Source organism: Phyllobates terribilis, unplaced genomic scaffold (genome assembly GCF_046119375.1).
Source record: "Phyllobates terribilis strain yellow unplaced genomic scaffold, ASM4611937v1 Scaffold_11__3_contigs__length_659146591, whole genome shotgun sequence".
NCBI lineage: Eukaryota > Metazoa > Chordata > Amphibia > Anura > Dendrobatidae > Phyllobates > Phyllobates terribilis.
In genome coordinates, this window is record NW_027362771.1 from 473887005 (window position 1) to 473905181 (window position 18177).

The 18177-nt window shown below is 41.2% G+C and overlaps 1 protein-coding gene across 1 annotated transcript in view; it reads left to right on the forward strand.

Moving 5' to 3' along the window:
* The first annotated feature begins 646 nt into the window (after positions 1 to 646).
* ALDH1A3 (aldehyde dehydrogenase 1 family member A3) overlaps positions 647 to 18177 on the forward strand; it is a 41950-nt gene continuing 24419 nt past the window's right edge. Inside the window, exons 1-4 of the mRNA XM_073653371.1 lie at positions 647 to 859; positions 4444 to 4548; positions 17275 to 17415; positions 17683 to 17812. Of these exons, the coding sequence (XP_073509472.1) occupies positions 764 to 859; positions 4444 to 4548; positions 17275 to 17415; positions 17683 to 17812 (472 nt within the window). The 5' untranslated portion in view covers positions 647 to 763. The remainder of the gene's footprint in view (positions 860 to 4443; positions 4549 to 17274; positions 17416 to 17682; positions 17813 to 18177) is intronic.

Below are 18177 nucleotides of genomic sequence, written 5' to 3' on the forward strand. Positions count from 1 at the left end.
ACAGAGGTGCAGCACACAGAGCAGCGCACACAGAGGAGCAGCACACAGAGCAGCGCACACAGAGGAGCAGCACACAGAGCAGCGCACACAGAGGTGCAGCACACAGAGCAGCGCACACAGAGGAGCAGCACACAGAGCAGCGCACACAGAGGAGCAGCACACAGAGCAGCGCACAGAGCAGCGCACACAGAGGTGTAGCACACAGAGCAGCGCACACAGAGCAGCGCACAGAGCAGTGCACAGAGCAGCGCACACAGAGGTGCAGCACACAGAGCAGCGCACACAGAGGTGCAGCACACAGAGCAGCGCACACAGAGGTGCAGCGCACAGAGCAGCGCACACAGAGGTGCAGCACACAGAGCAGCGCACACAGAGGTGCAGCACACAGAGCAGCGCACACAGAGGTGCAGCACACAGAGCAGCGCACACAGAGGAGCAGCACACAGAGCAGCGCACAGAGGTGCAGCACACAGAGCAGCGCACACAGAGGAGCAGCGCACAGAGCAGCGCACACACAGTCATGTCCCTGCTGCTGTAGGAGCCCTATCATTGTGATATTAGGATTCGGAAGTTGTGAGGGGCTGGTGGGGGTGTGGAGGTGCAGCTCCTCCATCCAATCACATCATTGTCTTCTCCTATGTCAGGATGTCTCTGAACTTGTGTTATTAAAGGAAGAGAAGCTCTGCTACAGTCCACAGAGCAGGACACCGGCAGCAGCAGCAGTGTAATAAGGACACAGACACCTCCTGCCCTATCCGCTATCATGACCAGCAATGGCACCATAGAGAATGGACTGTCCGACAAGAAGATCCCTATGCTGCCCCGACCCATCGCCAACCTGGAGATCCTGCACACTCAGGTAACACCTGCCACTGCTGCATCAGCACCTATGGGGAGACGAGAGCTATGGCGATTGTACAGTGCGCTAACATATATATCAACCTTTTAAGTCACATATAGGGGAAGACAATGTTGTGCTGGGAAATTCATTTTAGGAAGTTTACCCTTGAGTATCATGTTAAGAAACTAGCACAATCACATATATGTATGTATGTACACTCTGTTATCTATGTGCTATTTTTTACTGTATGAGTACTGAGATGTGACCTCATAGTATAAGTGTGTATTTGATAAAGTGTTTATTCACTTTATCAAATGAATAAACATTATATACATAATAATATGTAGCCAGATAGACAATGGATAGATAGATAATTTTGTTTGGGAGTATGAGGGTCTATATTTTCAATCATAGTTGTGACATTTATATGCAAGAAATTGAAATTGCTTTTGAGGATAACTTTCTTCAGATATGATAACCCATGGTAGGCATCCTAAAATGTATTTACCAGCACAAGAGTGTCTGTCCCCTATTTGTCATTTAAAACTTTCATTGAATTTATGTAAATGTTTTGTAAAATGTTTCTAAATCCGCAAAAATAAGTTTAATCTTAATAACCTACAAATAAGGATTGAGTGGTTCATTATACAATAAGTGAGATTGATGATTTTATAATGATTCAGTTTACTCCATGTGTAATGAGAATTGCTATCAGGATTCTGTATTGTTGATATACTATAAAATATAACGTCTCAATGTCTATAGCTTGTGTGCAAGATAGATCCAGTGATGATGGAAAAAACCCAACCTGTTATTCAAGATCATTCATTCATAGATCGCTAGAACCGGGTGGATTATGTATGTATATATATATATATATATATATATATATATATATATATATATATATATATATACTGTATATAAATATACATATATATATCATTCATACAGAAAAATCTTATTCATATAGAAACAGGCAGATCAGCACATACACTAAATTCAGAAATATACCAATTAGCTTAAAAATTGTGTGTCTGTTTCTAGAAGCTTATACATGAACTTACTGTATATATGAATATATATATGTATGTGTATGTATATATATATATATATATATATATATATATATATATATATACATTAGTGTTTAGGTTGGGTGGGGTATCTAGTGAATAAATAATGGAATATAATGGGATATAGTACAGTTCATGGAGCAAACAAGTCACATAGCACAGGATTAGTAGGTAGATGAATAAGTTGAACACTAAGAAGCAATAGATTACATATCTGACAGCGTATTACATCATCAGCTCTCTATGCAGCCTGTGTCTGCTGCTTCCTATACAGAATGCAGACTACTGCAAACAACATGCTACCAAAAACATCTGTGTGACTTGCTGATGTGCGACTATTTTAAAGCTGTGATTTTGCTATAAAAAAGAGCAGCCAATACGCAGTCGCATGTGACTTGCATTGAAGTCTATGTCAGTCTGAGTCTCATGCAGCTTGCAATCAGCAACATACAATCCAAAACATTTGGAAACATTTGTGACTCTGTCGCAATTGCGTCTGTTGCAATTTCCTTTATAGCTAATGGCTTCCCTGCCAGATAGATGCTGGGAGGACCCACTTTTGGCCTCCGCCTGGTGAATGGCAGCCTATGAGCACATTACACTTTATGTCAGGAAAAGTTCCTGACCTACACCATAGGCTAAGTGTATAGATGCAGTGTGAACCTAACCTAAGAAGGACTTTAAATGGGGAGGTGGTAAGCATGCACGCTACTACGCGATTCACAGTCTTCGAGACTGATGGAGACAGCCGAACACATTATTCGATTCAAGCCTATCACTCAAGCAATTAGAAGGAATGACGGACACAGGAACCCACATTATGTTGATCTGTTGGGGTCACAGCACTGGGCTCCCAGCAATAATTCAGCAACACTTATCAGATCCTATGAATAGGTGACAAATAGTGATGAGCGAGCATGCTCACCACTGCTCGGTACTCGCTCGAACATCTCAGTACTCGAGATGCTCGGAGCTCACCGAGTACTTTCAAGATGCTCGGGCGGGAGCTCGGGTCCCCGTCCTGCATGTTTGGCGCTATTTAGAGCACCAATCATGCAGGGATTGTCTGCCACTCACTGTAATGTCACAGCCATGGTGGTTGTGGCATTACAGTGATTGCCCAAATCGATGGGAACAGTTCTCACAGTGAAACATGAAAAGCCGGCAATTCAGCAGCGGCATACACCGGTACCCGACAATTTAGAACAGAAAGAATAGAGCATCACACATAGATTAGATAGATAGAAACATGTCAGTCACATATATATGAAGTACAGTGACAGTGTTGGTTACTGTACCTGTTATTTAGTGTTAAAATAAAGGATTTATTAAAAAAAAATAATAGTGTTTTCATGCACCCGTCTCTTTAAAAAAGCCGGCCGGCAATTCATCATCGGTATACATCGGTACCTGACAATTTACAACAGAAAGAATAGAGCATCACACATAGATTAGATAGACAGAAACATGTCAGTCACATATATAATAAGTACAGTGATAGTGTTGGTTACTGTACTTGTCATTTAGTGTTAAAATAAAGGATTTATTAAAAAAAAATTGGCGTGGGGTTCCCCATAATTTTAATCTCTAGCGGAGGTTAAGCAGACAGCTGGGGCAAATGTTTGAAGCCTGGGAAGGGGGTAATACCCACGGAGCTTCCCAGGCTACTAATATCAGCCCCCAGCTGAATACCTAGCCTTTACCAGCTATTAAAATGGGGGACCCAAAAAAAAATGACTTGGGGTCCCCCATATTTTAATTGCTAGCAAAGGCTAGGCAGACAGCTGGGGGCTGATATTAATAGCCAAGGAAGGGTGCCATGAATATTGGCCCCCTCCCAGGCTAGAAACACCAGCCCTCAGCCGCCCCAGAAATGGCGCATCCATAGGACATAGTAATGTCTAGTGATAAACATTAATTCTGAGAAAAGCCTTTAAGACACTATTAGGAAGTTGCTGCTTCGAAGACCTGCTGATGGAGATACTTTGGGCCACTTTCCCAGCCATTAAATCTTACACTTGTCAAAGTTGCTCAGATACTTAAATGTACCATTTTTTCTGCTTCCAACACAGGAACTATGAAAATTGAGTGTTTATGAGTCGCCGAATATATCTCACACCTTGACAGCTGTCATTGCAACGAGATAATCAAATGTTATTTCCTTCACCCGTTAGTGGTTTGTAATGACTGATCAGTATAGACAAGTTTGTCCGTACAGGTAATTTACAGGTGTTTTCTAGTGTCGACTAGAAATTTGATTTAGGATGATTGCAATATATAATTATAATCATGTGGCATTATTTGGTAGTATACTTAGTAGATATTGTGCTGTGGACGATATGTGACATGCCATTGGCTCAATACTGCCTGTGTAATAGGGGTAGAGAATTAGCATTCAGTGATGTATGCAGTGCTGCCTCATAGATGTTTGTAGTATATTTCAGTAAATATGACATATTATGTGATTATTACGTCTTTGTGTGCAATATAGTCGTATACAGATGATATATCTGTTCATTCATTTAGATATTCCTCAATAATGACTGGCACCAATCAGTGAGCGGAAGGACGTTCCCAGTGTATAACCCAGCCACCGGCAAGAAGATCTGTGACGTGCAGGAGGCAGACAAGGTGAGCCGGGGACCTCAAAACCAGGGTGCTATCATATAAAACCTACGGAGAACTTCCAAAATATGATATAAAACATCCCATAGCAAATACAACCCAAACCTAAGGTCCAGTAGCAACGTTAAGTAAATACTGGAAACAGAAAAACCTTACATCTCCTGACAAAGCCCAGTGTTGCTGAAACGCGTGTCGATGTGCTCGGGTGCCTGTTTTTCCCTTTTTTTTTTCAACAGCTTCACCATACCCACATCAATATGTAGTAAAATATAGACGGCGTATAGGGCTATCTGCTTTACATTTCTGTACAATTCATTTATCAACTTTTATCTGTGACATACTAGGTAGCGTCTGTATAAATGTTTTCTATTTCTTCTACCACTTGGACGTATTATTCTGTTCATATATTTTACCATCTAATATATGCTGTGTCTTTATTGATGATCACAGGAATTTTTTTCTATCTTGTCCTTACTATTTGTGACTTTTGCCCATTGACTATATCATTATTTATTGAGACTGAAATTCCAGTGGTTCATCTATACTGCCTTTTAGGCAGGTGCTTTGATTGGTACTATATGGACACTATGCATATTATGACCAGTATTGTTAATGGAGGGCTGCAATAATCTCTGTAATAGGGGATTTTGTTTACGTGGACCATTATATTTTCCCCCTATATCTGTCTGATTAGTCTGGTCTCTCCCATAGTTTTTATTCTAACCATTTATGTAATTTTGTAATTTTGATATTATGTGATAAATATATATATATTCTATATATTGTTGTCCCAGTATAATATTATGTTTAGTCAGTACTGATCATGAAGTGCAGTTCTTCATCAGATCATCTTAAAGGGGTTGTTCGCTTTAGACAATCGTGATTTGTTAGAATAGCCTCTTGCTCATCACAAAGTGGGACCCCCAGCAATCAGCATTTGTGGGAAGACCTGAAAGTCAGTGTGCTAATTTCCCTGCAAGGGCACCACAGAAGAAACTGCACATTACACATGTCCGATGATCAATGTCGATGGTTACTGTGTGTAATACAGGACAAGACCTCTGGAGCGAGACATACTCTTTGTATTCACTCTGATCAAATGACTGGACAACTCCTCAGTCCTCACCCGTCTCTACTAACTCATCATTTTGTAATTGGATAATAAATAGGGAAATGTTCTTTTTAAAATTAGACAAATTATTAATGAAGAAATAGAACTATAGACATTACAATTGTCTAGCATTTAGGCATCCATCTCAAGCAAAACCTTTCTATGCCTATTCAGAAATCTATATATATATATATATATATATATATATATAACACAATATAGAAGCAAACGCATTGCCTTGTCCCTGACATTCATTTCACTATTCAGAAGTGTTTAAAACGTACTTTATCTACACGTTGGCACTATGTTTTAACACTGCCCTCCAGGCACATACTTCTTTTTAAGTTTCTCCATAGACCAGACATAATGTATATTTAGAGCAGATGCCTCCAAAGAAGAGGCAATGTATATGGAGAACAGATGTTACTTTAGAGGAGAAGTGATATACAGAATATGGACAACCACAATGCATACTCTTCTGGCAGCTCAATAGTGCTATAAGTAGCTCTACTATAGCACTTAAAGGGATTATGTCACCAGGTTTTTGCTACTTTATCCTAGAGAAGCAAAATTTAGGGGCAGAGACTCTGATTCCAGTGATGTAACATTTACCGGGCTGTGTGCTGTAGTTTTTTTTAATAAAATCACTGTTTTATCAAATGGAGATTATCACTGAAGGACTAGTAAACCTGCTGCCATGTAGTCCTCCATATTCATGAGTTCTGTATAACCCCGCCCTCACCACAGATTGGCAGCTTTCTGTGTGCAGTGTGCATAGGCAGAAAGCTGTCAATCAGTGGTGTGGGCGGGGTTATACAGAGCTAGGCATTCAGAGAACTCGGAGATCTGCAGAGAGAAAACAAGGATTTTATCAAAACTGCAGAAAGCAGTACAATAAGTGACACATTGCTGGAATCAAGGTCTCTGCTTTTACATAATGATGTTTCACACGGTGTATCAAAAATTCGGTAACAGATTTCTTTTAATATGTGGTGCAAGCATTCAGGATGTTCACTTTATGCAATCCTGGAAGGTCATGTGCAGAGGCAAGAGCAGTTTTTTAAAAGATGTCGGGCGATACCAAGTGTGTTGGTGTCCATGGTGCAGATGGCAAAATGCAACTTTCATTCCATTGCTTCTCTTGTTTCCATGTGCAAATGAGAATAAGGATGATCCCTCTACACTGTGACAGCCCTTGAGATATTTGTAGACAGCTATTAAGTCCCCTCTTAGCCTTCTTTTTTGCAAGCTAAACATCCCCAAATCCTTTGACCGTTCATCGTAGGACATAGTTTTCAGTCCGCTCACCATCCTGGTAGCTCTTCTCTGAACATGCTCCAATTTTTCTATGTCTTTTTTAAAATGTGGTGCCCAAAACTGTACACAGTATTCCAGATGAGGTCTGATAAAGGAGGAGTAAAGGGGTAAAATTACTTCACGTGATCTAGACTCTATGCTTCTCTTAATAAATCCCAGAACTGTTTGCCTTTTTTGCTGCTGCATCCCACTGTTGACTCACGTGCAGTCTGTGATCTATTAGTATACCCAAGCCTTTTTCACATGTGCTGTTGCTTATTTCTATTCCTCCCATTCTGTAGATGTAATTTTCGTTTTTCTTGCCCAGATGTAGAATTTTGCATTTCTCCTTGTTAAAAACCATTCTATTATTTACTGCCCATTGGTCAAGCTTATCTAGATCATTCGGAATCCTTTCTCTCTTTTCTAATGTTAGCTTTCCCTCCTACCTTTGCATCATCTGCAAATTTGATTAGTTTACGTTCAATTCTCTTATCTAGATCATTTATAAAAATGTTTAACAACACTGGGGCCAGGACAGAGCCTTATGGTACCCCACTTGAAACACTCTTCCAATTAGATGTGCAACCATTTATTACCACTCTTTCAGTACGATCACTGAGCCAGTTATGAATCCACCTAACCGTAGCCTTGTCAATCCCATATTTGGTCATTTTTTCTAGGATAGTATGAGATACTTTATCAAATGCTTTGCAGAAGTCGAGATATACTATATCTACCGCATTTCCCTGATCCACGCAGTCAATGATTCCATCATAGAAGGAAATTACATTAGTCTGGCATGACTATTTTGCTACAAACCCATTCTGGCTCAGGTTAATTACTGTATTCTTATCCAAGTACTTACATACATGCAGTTTAATAATTTGTTCAAAGATCTTTCCTGGTATAGAAATATAGCTCACTGGCCTGTAATTTCCTGGCTCTATCTTCTTTCCTTTTTTGAAGATGGGGTCAACATTTTCCCTTCTCCAATCTTTTGGGACTTCTCCTGTTCTCCAGTAATTATCAAAGATTCTGGCTAGTGGTTCTGCAATTTCCCCTGCTATCTCTTTCAGTACCCTAGAATATAATTCATCTGGACCAATAGATTTAAATTAATTTAAATTAGCTGTGTGTTCCCTCACCGTCTGAATAGATAGTGATTTTATTCCTTCGATAGCAATGTTTGCGATCAATAGCAATGTTTGCAATCAATTAAATTAATGGTGCAACGTAATGTGATGAATATCATTGTTTAAGTCCTGAGTCAGTCATATCATAGCCACAGGTGGTGCTCAACAAGAAAAAAGTATATGAAATATGAACAGAAAAAAAAACTGTGGCACTCACCACATGACTAAAATTATTCCTTTATTCAATACCAGGCGGAGGATACAGACAAACAGAAAAAGAGAGACGGCCGTTTCACGCAGCCAAGGATGAAGTGCTTGGCAGTGTGAAACATCCATTGCTCTTTTTTCTGTGTGTCTGTATCCTCTGCCCGGTATACAATAAATGAATGCTTTTTAGCCATGGTGTGAGTGCCACAGTTTTTTTCTCTGATCTTATTTACTATTAATTTACCATCAAAGTTTTCCTTACTTGAGGTCCTGTGATGCAGAATTCTTAGGATCCTCCATAAGTTAACACCGTTTACACCTGCCCTGAATGGTGCTATCTGTATGAATATATACTCCCTTGTAGATCTTGATATACTGTATATAGCAGAGGAAGTGTTAACTTTTACAAATGACATAGCAGTAGAGACCACTTTATGCCAGTGTTTTAGCATGGAGTAGCTTGTGGGAAGAAAGTTCAAGATTACTATCGTAGGGAACATCAGATGAGTAAAGTTTCAGAGTAAAAGATCATCCTATCTTCCGGTAATAATGTAATTTCCAACATTGACCAAAGCTCTACTTCTAGATTATTCTTTGCTATTTATGTAGTCTGGACACCTGTGGACCTTATGTTCGTCTCACACATAGTTTGTTAACAAGGAGGAGAAGGAATCCAGCATGTCAAGGAATCCAGCATGTTAAGGAGAGGTACCATAAGCATATGTCGACTTTGAACGTGGTCATCCCTTAATTACTTGCAAGCTGAAATATAGTGAGGTGGAGTCTGGTCATAATATGTGAGGTTCTATCATCTTTGTTTAATGTACTTGTATGTTTTTTAAAAACACAAAGGTACTTTTACCTCTTGTAGAAACAGCCATGTTCTCCAGGGACAGATCAGCTCTCAGTTTTCAATTGCACATGTCAACTGTATTCAGTTCTCTCCTTTTATCCACGATACAAATCAGCACTTGGATGGAGAATCAGCTTAGAGTGGAATACAGACGTCTGCTAACATAGAACAGTTTAGCTTTGTTCATGGTTGCTCATTGCCAAAACACTCTTGAAGAACCGAGCTGAAATACCTCTTTGAGCAAGAGCTACATTAGCCTATCCTATAGACTGTGTGCATGGCCGGATTACAGGGACTTAGGGTGGACACAAGGGGCAGTTTCACAAGTGCCTCTATCACTTCTGGGCCTTAAGGTAGCCATAAACATTACATGGATGTAGGTTGATGATTGAGTTAATGTTTAACAAATAATTATCTTTTTGAACCAAGCCATACAGATTTTAGTCCATGTTGACTATTACAGTCCTTAACACTGGCAATTCATGTTCAGTAACTCTGTGCAAAGGACTAATGTTCTTGTAAGGAGATGGACATACTGCCTATGTTACCCCTTGAAGACATGAGTACTGTTATGATGTATAATGTGTATTGGGACATGGGTTATAAGTGACGGCGTTGTAGTTTGACTGGCAGTAGGGAGAGTTAGGGTTAATGATTGAGACTAGCCCAGAGTGGGACGGGATAAAAAAAAGCAGGCACAGAGACAGTTTCCTATCAGGATGTCAGATAGGGCCCAGTGTGCACCAGAAGCAGACCTTTGGTCTGAATAGTGAGCAGAGCCGCATGACGTGGGTGTCCCTGACGTGAGTGGAGACCGAGATATTGGATAGCGAGATCTGTAGTAGAGAAAGTAAAGTGACCGAAGGACAGAGTGATGCACCAGACACCTAAGGCTTCGTGCCCACGATCAGGAATAGCAGCCTTTTGGATGCTGCTTACCTGCACTGCATTCAAAACGCTGCTTTCTACATTAGAAGCACAGTGGATGGGATTTATAGAAATCCCATGCCCACTGTGCTTCTATTTGACACCGCGTAAACTCACCCACAGCACGGGTTTATGAGCAGCAGCATGTGAATTTCTGTTGCGGAGACGCTAGTCACTCTCCGCAACAGAAATTTCCCCAATAGAATTGGTTTCGGTAAATCCGCATTGTTCAATGAACACATGCGGATTTACCTGCGTGATTAGAAAGCATAGTTTTGGAAGCAGCGGAAGTACGCTGCGTTCAAAAGGCTGCTATTGCCTGATCGTGGGAACTTAGCCTAACAGTACGGCCTCGAGTTTACAACTCATAGAGGTAACAGGCCAGGACAGAACAGGGAAATGAGAGATGAAGAGAGTGCCCTAGGCGGTAGTTCCAAGGCGTTTGCGAGCAAAGAAGTTAAGTAACGGCCATAATGGCAAACAAGCTCCCCTAAGGGGAAAAGAAGATGCGGAACCACAGGTTGAAGTACAGGAGTCTCACAAACTGGATTGTAATACTGTGCTGGGTTGTAGTGAAGACAGCGGAACTTGAGGCAGAACCAAGTAAACTTGTAAGTAGAGAGACTGTATGTGAAGATGCTCTGTATTATAAAGGAAACGTTCGTGAAATTATGCATCCGCTATCTATTGTGCATAGTTCCAATCAAATTAATGTCGGCAGGATCGAGTCTCACACTAGAAAGAATGAAGGGATGGGGAAAACTCGAGGTGCATGGAGGATGGCAGCCGTTACACAGTCTAAGATGTCTCCGAGTACGAACTTTAAAATGGTGATTAGTGGCGCAGTACAAGAAGAAGGATCCAACCATCATGGACGTAGAAGACACGATTGTAAGCTTGCAAGCAGGGCCCTCACTCCTCCTGTAACTGTTGAAATGTGATACATTGTATTGTTTATATTGTCTGTAAATGTCCCTACTTAATTGTAAAGTGCTGCGGAATATATTGGTGCCATATAAATGAAAATTATTATTATTATAAAGAACTGTCCAGCCCTCCAGTGGTCTTGTGTGTAAGTGCCAGCCCTCATTACGAGTAGGGCGAAGTGGAAGGAGAAGACCCGCCTAGTAAAACGTGATGAATGAAAATGGGCAGAGGTGGCAGAGAAACGAGATGGTGTGCCCACGGAGAGCCCACCCAGTGAGAGGTGAAGCAGTGACGTGGGACGCCGAGCGGCAAGAAGGCCGGTGCCATTGGCTCATTGGAGAATGGAAAGTGAATTGTGCAGTCCTGTGTCTAAGGGCAGTACGGGGATGATGGAGGAAAAACTGAGAATTGGCGGACGGAAGACTCTGATGTTACTGTGGCAATAGAAAGCAACCTGAGCGGAGCTGGTATGTGCCACAGGGGTCCAAGGCCTCGACTACTCTTAGGAGAGGAAGGAGATGTCCTGGACTGTCGTGGGCCTGGAAAGGCCAGAGGCCTGATGGTGAAGTCCGAGGAAGGGCCTAGAAAAACTTGGATCTGAATAATGTCTAAAGTAGTCAGAAGCTGGAAAGGTTCACGTTGTGCTCATTGCACCCATTGTGTCTGGAGCAGTTTAAGGTTTCAGAAGAGCCAAAACACAGCGGATCTATGATCCACATGTTCGGGAAGCCCTTGAGGGTTGTACCCTCTCCGTTAAGGACTGAGCCCAATCCAGGATGTTGCCCCTAAGAGACTGTGCACCTATCTCTTGAACAGGAGTGGAACTAATGGACTGTGTCCTGTCCTAAGGACTGATGGGGGGACGATGGACTGTGCGCTTGTTGTTGGTGCTATCTCGTAGAGAGACAGACTTTGCCGTGGTTGGTTTCAGGGCCCTTGCTAAGAAGGGCCAGATCAACCCAAAGGACTAATGCCAGGTTAAAAGGACTTAGATGATCCTAACTGAGTAGGACTGGGTCTGTTTTGCTCTAGGAGAAGAAGAGTACTATATGTAGTTTAAAGTATGTTGTGTGAGGTGAAATGTATTAGTGTCTTCCAGGTTTCGGATGGCTGACAACGGCCATCATTAAAAAGGGGGGAATGTAAGGAGATGGACATACTGCTCACATTCCCCCTTGAAGACATGAGTACTGTTATGATGTATAATGTGTATTGTTGTAGTGTGTAATGTTTATTGGGACATGTGTTTATTAGTGATGGCCTTGTATTTTGACTGACAGAAGGGAGAGTTGCATTTAATGATTGGGAGGGGCTAAAGCACAGGGAAAGAGACAGTTTTCTGTCAGGAGGTCAGAAAGGGCCCTGAGTACACTAAAGCAGGCCTACATCAGAGCTGCATGATGTGGGTGTCCCTGACATGAGCGGAGACCGAGACAGTGGATATGAGATCTGTAGTAGAGGAAGGAAAGTGATTGAAGAACAGAGTGATGTACCGGAGACGGATCTTGGGACAGGACGGCTAACAGTATGGCCCTGACTTTACAACTCAGAGAGGTAACAGGCCAGGACGGAACAAGGAAACATGAGACATAGAGATTGCCCTGGGTGGTAGTTCCAAAATGTCAGCAAGCAAAGAAGTTAAGTAACGTCCATTGTGGAAAACTAGCTCCCCTAAGGGGAAAAGAGGATGCGGAACCATTGGTTGAAGTACAGGAGTCTCACATACTGGAGTGTAGTACTCTGCTGGGTTGTGCTGAAGACAGAGGAACTTGAGGCAGAACAAGTAAACTTGGAAGAAATAGAGAGACCGTGTGTGAAGATGCTCCGTATTGTAAAGGAAACGTTTGTGAAGTTATTCACCCATTATCTATTGTAAATAGTACCCACCAAGTTAATGATAAGCAAAAGACTGTTTATTCTCCAGTGGTGGTCTCCCTCATTGAATTGTTTAACATCCTGGCCAGCCAAAGTCACTGGCATCATGCGGCCTGCAAGGGTGTAGTGCCCCCATAGACGAAACCCACACACCCAGCCAGGACCCCCATCTCCATGTAGCATGCCGGGGTGTAAGTGACGAGTATGTGGCTCAATTATCTCAATAACTCCATTAGACTTGCAGTAATAAGAGGGCCACATACTACCTCTCCTCTGTTGCTATGTAGGGTCCGGTGGCTCCCACCATTTTTTTGCCCAAGTTCTTAAACCATTTTTAATCCAGCTAGGGGACGCTAAAGAATTGTGTTGAAATGTAAGGTTCATGCGTTTGCAGAGAGATTAAATTAATTCACTCTTGTTGGTATTTGGTTAACATTCTATTGGTTTACAATCTTAAGAAAAACCCATAAATTGTAAGGCCAATTTTTATGGAGGTCAATAGACCATAGACCTATTAGCATTTCTGGATTGTAGGAGGAAACATGCAGTCACCTTTCACCACTATTTGTCTTTTGTTACTACATGCAACCTCTATACAGTGGTGTAAAAAAGTGTTTGCCTCCTTCCTGATTTCTTATTATTTTGCATGTTTGTCACACTTAAATGTTTCAAATCTCAAACAAATTTAAATGTTTGACAAAGATAATACAAGTAAACACAAAATGCAATTTTTAAATGAAGGCCTTTATTATTAAGGGAAAAAGAAATCCAAACCTACAGAGCCCTGTGTGAAAAAGTGATTGCCCCCCACCTAAAACTTAAATTAACTGTGGTTTATCACATCTTTGGGAAGCTGAGTTCAATTTCCCTAGGCACACACAGACCTGATTACTGCCACACCTGTTCTCAATCAAGAAATCACTTAAATTGGATCTGCCTGACAAAGTGAAGTAGACCAAAAGATCCTCAAAAGCTAGACATCATGCTGCAATCAAAAGAAATTCAGGAACAAATGAGAAACAAACTAATTTAGATTGATCAGTCTGGAAAAGGTTATAAAGCCAATTCTAAAGCTTTGGGACTCCAGCAAACAACAATGAGAGCCATTATCCACAAATGGCAAAAACATGGAACAGTGGACGACTCATCCAAGAGGTCACAAAAGACCCCACAACAACATCCACACAACTGCAGGCCTCAGTTAAGGTCAGTGTTCATGACTACATGATAAGAAAGAGAGTGGGCAAAATGGCATACATGGCAGAGTTCCAAGATGAAAACCCACTGCTGAGCAAAAAGAATATAAAGGCTTGTCACAGTTTTGCCAGAAAACATCTTGATTATCGCCAAGACTTTTGGGAGAATACTCTGTGGACTGAAGAGACAAAAGTTGATATTTTTGGAAGGTGTACAGTGGGTACGGAAAGTATTCAGACCCCTTTACATTTTTACTCTTTGTTTCATTGCAGCCATTTGGTAAATTCTAAAAAGTATTTTTTTTTTCTCATTAATGTACACTCTGCACCCCATCTTGACTGAAAAAAAAACAGAAATGTAGAAATTTTTGCAAATTTATTAAAAAAGAAAAACTGAAATATCACATGGTCATAAGTATTCAGACCCTTTGCTCAGACACTCATATTTAAGTCACATGCTGTCCATTTCCTTGAGATGGTTCTGCTCCTTCATTGGAGTCCAGCTGTGTTTAATTAAACTGATAGGACTTGATTTGGAAAGGCACACACCAGCCTATATAAGACCTCACAGCTCACAGTGCATGTCAGACCAAATGAGAATCACGAGCTCAAAGGAACTGCCCAAGGAGCTCAGAGACAGAATTGTGGCAAGGCACAGATCTGGTCAAGGTTACAAAATAATTTCTGCATTACTCAAGGTTCCTAAGAGCACAGTGGCCTCCATAATCCTTAAATGGAAAAAGTTTGGGACCACCAGAAGTCTTCCTAGACCTGGCCATCCAGCCAAACTGAGCAATCGTGGGAGAAGAGCCTTGCCGAGAGAGGTAAAGAGGAACCCCAAGATCACTGTGACTGAGCTCCAGAGATGCAGTAGGGAGATGGGATAAAGTTCTACAAAGTCAACTGTCACTGCAGCCCTCCACCAGTCGGGCCTTTATGGCAGAGTGGCCCGACGGAAGCCTCTCCTCAGTGCAAGACATATGAAAGCCCACATAGAGTTTGCTCAAAAACACATGAAGGACTCCCAGACTATGAGAAATTAGATTCTCTGGTCTGATGAGACGAAGATAGAACTTTTTGGTGGTAATTCTAAGCGGTATGTGTGGAGAAAACCAGGCACTGCTCATCACCTGCCCAATACAATCCCAACAGTGAAACATGGTGGTGGCAGCATCATGCTATGGGGGTGTTTTTCAGCTGCAGGGACAGGACGACTGGTTGCAATTGAAAGAAACATGAATGTGGCCAAGTACAGAGATATCCTGGATGAAAACCTCTTCCAGAGTGCTCTGGACCTCAGACTAGGCCGAAGGTTCACCTTCCAACAAGACAATGACCCTTAGCACATAGCTAAAATAACAAAGGAGTGGCTTCAGAACAACTCTGTGACCATTCTTGACTGGCCCAGCCAGAGCCCTGACCTAAACCCAATTGAACATCACTGGAGAGACCTGAAAATGGCTGTCCACCAACGTTCACCATCCAACCTGATGGAACTGGAGAGGATCTGCAAGGAAGAATGGTAGAGGATCCCCAAATCCAGGTGTGAAAAACTTGTTGCATCTTTCCCAAGAAGACTCATGGCTGTACTAGCTCAAAAGGGTGCTGCTAATCAATACTGAGCAAAGGTTCTGAATACTTATGACCATGTGATATTTCAGTTTTTCTTTTTTAATAAATTTCCAAAAATTTCTACATTTCTGTTTTTTTTCAGTCAAGATGTGGTGCAGAGTGTACTTTAATGAGAAAAAAATTAACTTTTTAGAATTTACCAAATGGCTGCAATGAAACAAAGAATGAAACATTTAAAGGGGTCTGAATACTTTCCGTACCCACTGTATGTCTCATTACATCTGGCGTAGAAGTAACACAGCATTTCAGAAAAGGAACATCATACCAACAGTAAAATATGGTGGTGGTAGTGTGATGATCTGGGGCTGTTTTGCTGCTTCGGGACCTGGAAGACTTGCTGTGGTAAATGGAACCATGAATTCTGCTGTCTTCCAAAAAATCCTGAAGGAGAATGTTCGGCGATATGTTTGAGACCTCAAGCTGAAGCGCACTTGGGTTATGCAGCAGGACAATGATCCAAATCAAACCAGTAAGTCCACCTCTTAATGGCTTAAGAAAAACAAAATTAAGACTTTGGAGTAGCTTAGTCAAAGTCCTGACCTTAATCTGATTGAGATGCTGTGGCATGACCTTAAAAAGGCGGTTCATGTCCGGAAACCCTCCAATGTGGCTGAAGTACAACAATTTTTCAAAGATGAATGGGCCAGAATTTCTCCAGAGCATTGTAAAAGACTCTGCCAGTTCTCGTAAATGCTTGATTGCAGTTGTTGCTGCTAAGGGTGGCCCAAACAGTTATTAGTCAATCACTTTTTCACACAGGGCCCTATAGGTTAGGATTTATTTTTCCTTTAATGATAAAGACCTTCATTTAAAAACTGCATTTTGTGTTTACTTGTGTTAATCTTTGTCAATTATTTAAATTTGTTTTATGATCTGAAACATTTAAGTGTGACAAACATGCAAAAGAATAAGAAATCAGGAAGGGGCGAACACTTTTTCACACCACTGTGTCTGCTGACCAGTGCCATACTCTCTTAACAATGAAAATGTTATTCTCTGATCAGGAGGAATGGTACAAAAATATCCTTCAACTTCAAACTTCTACTTATATTTTCTACTAGATATTGTCATATGGAATAATGAAGTATCCTACACTATTCCATGCCTTTTTTTTACAGTTTAACAATGCATACTAGCTCAATGGAGGTCAAAAGGACACACTTAGAAAGTATGTTGGGAGCTTTTCCCAGGGTACACGCCAAGTGGAGATCACAAACCTGATCTGAGCACAACCTTTAAGGATTATTATGGTTTCAGCAAATCTTTTTTTTCTAATATGGAAAGCTATATAATCCAGCACAAGTGTGTATTCTCTGTTGTCTATGATTGACTGCAAGCAGAATTTGTGAAAACTGTCTGGGATTGGTACCAAAAGCCCAATACAATTTTCAAACTTTTCATTAAACAAATACTAAAATAGGAATATCTATTTTTAATCATGTGCATAGCTTCCCTATGTGTTACATGCAAGCATAAACATGAATCAATGTTAGTGGCTTAGATCCCTTTTGCGATGTGTCACACAAGCAACTCTTACTGCAACATTTTGATTTTCTGTGGTATCTTCAATAGCCAGATGTGGACAAAGCGGTGGAAGCAGCAAGAGCAGCGTTCAATAAGGGAACCCCTTGGAGAAGACTGGATGCTAGTGGCAGAGGCAAACTTCTTCACAAGCTGGCAGACCTTTTGGAGCGAGACAGAGTTATTCTGGCTGTAAGATCATTCATTATTTATTATTTTATTTTGAGTTCTGGTTATAGAATTTTACAATTTTGGTTATAGAATGTTAGAATGTTACAAGGGTATGCCATAAATGTGCTATAAATGCATCTATCTTGAGGATGGGCCACATTCCACACTGCTCTCAGACGAGCATGTCTGGCTCCCTCAATTTATTCCTATGGTATCTATGAAAAATGATTGGGTATATGCCTTTTATTTGTAAACTCCAATTAATGTTCAATATCAATGATTTTACAGACTTTAGAAACAATGGACACTGGAAAACCATTCCTGCATGCCTTCCTCATAGACCTTGAGGGCTGTATCCGGACACTACGCTACTTTGCTGGATGGGCTGACAAAATACAGGGAAGGACAATCCCGGTGGGTAAGTTGTTAAATATGCATCACTTTTGTGATCTCCATGCATAATGAAATACGTAATGATTAGTGATGAGCGAGCATTCTCGTTATTCGAGATTTACAAGCATGCTCGGGTGTTTTCCGAGTATCTTCAGTGTGCTCGGGTGTTATGTTTGAGTCACTCCGTGCACATGATTTGCGACTGTTTGACAGCTTTAATACATGTGAGGAATGCCTGTTTCTTTGGCATTCCTCACATGTATTAAAGCTGTCAAACAGTCTCAAATCATGCGCACGGCGTGACTAAAACATAACACCCGCGCACGCTGAAGATACTCGGAAAACACCCGAGCATGCTCGCCGAAAGGGTTAACAGAACATACTCGCTCA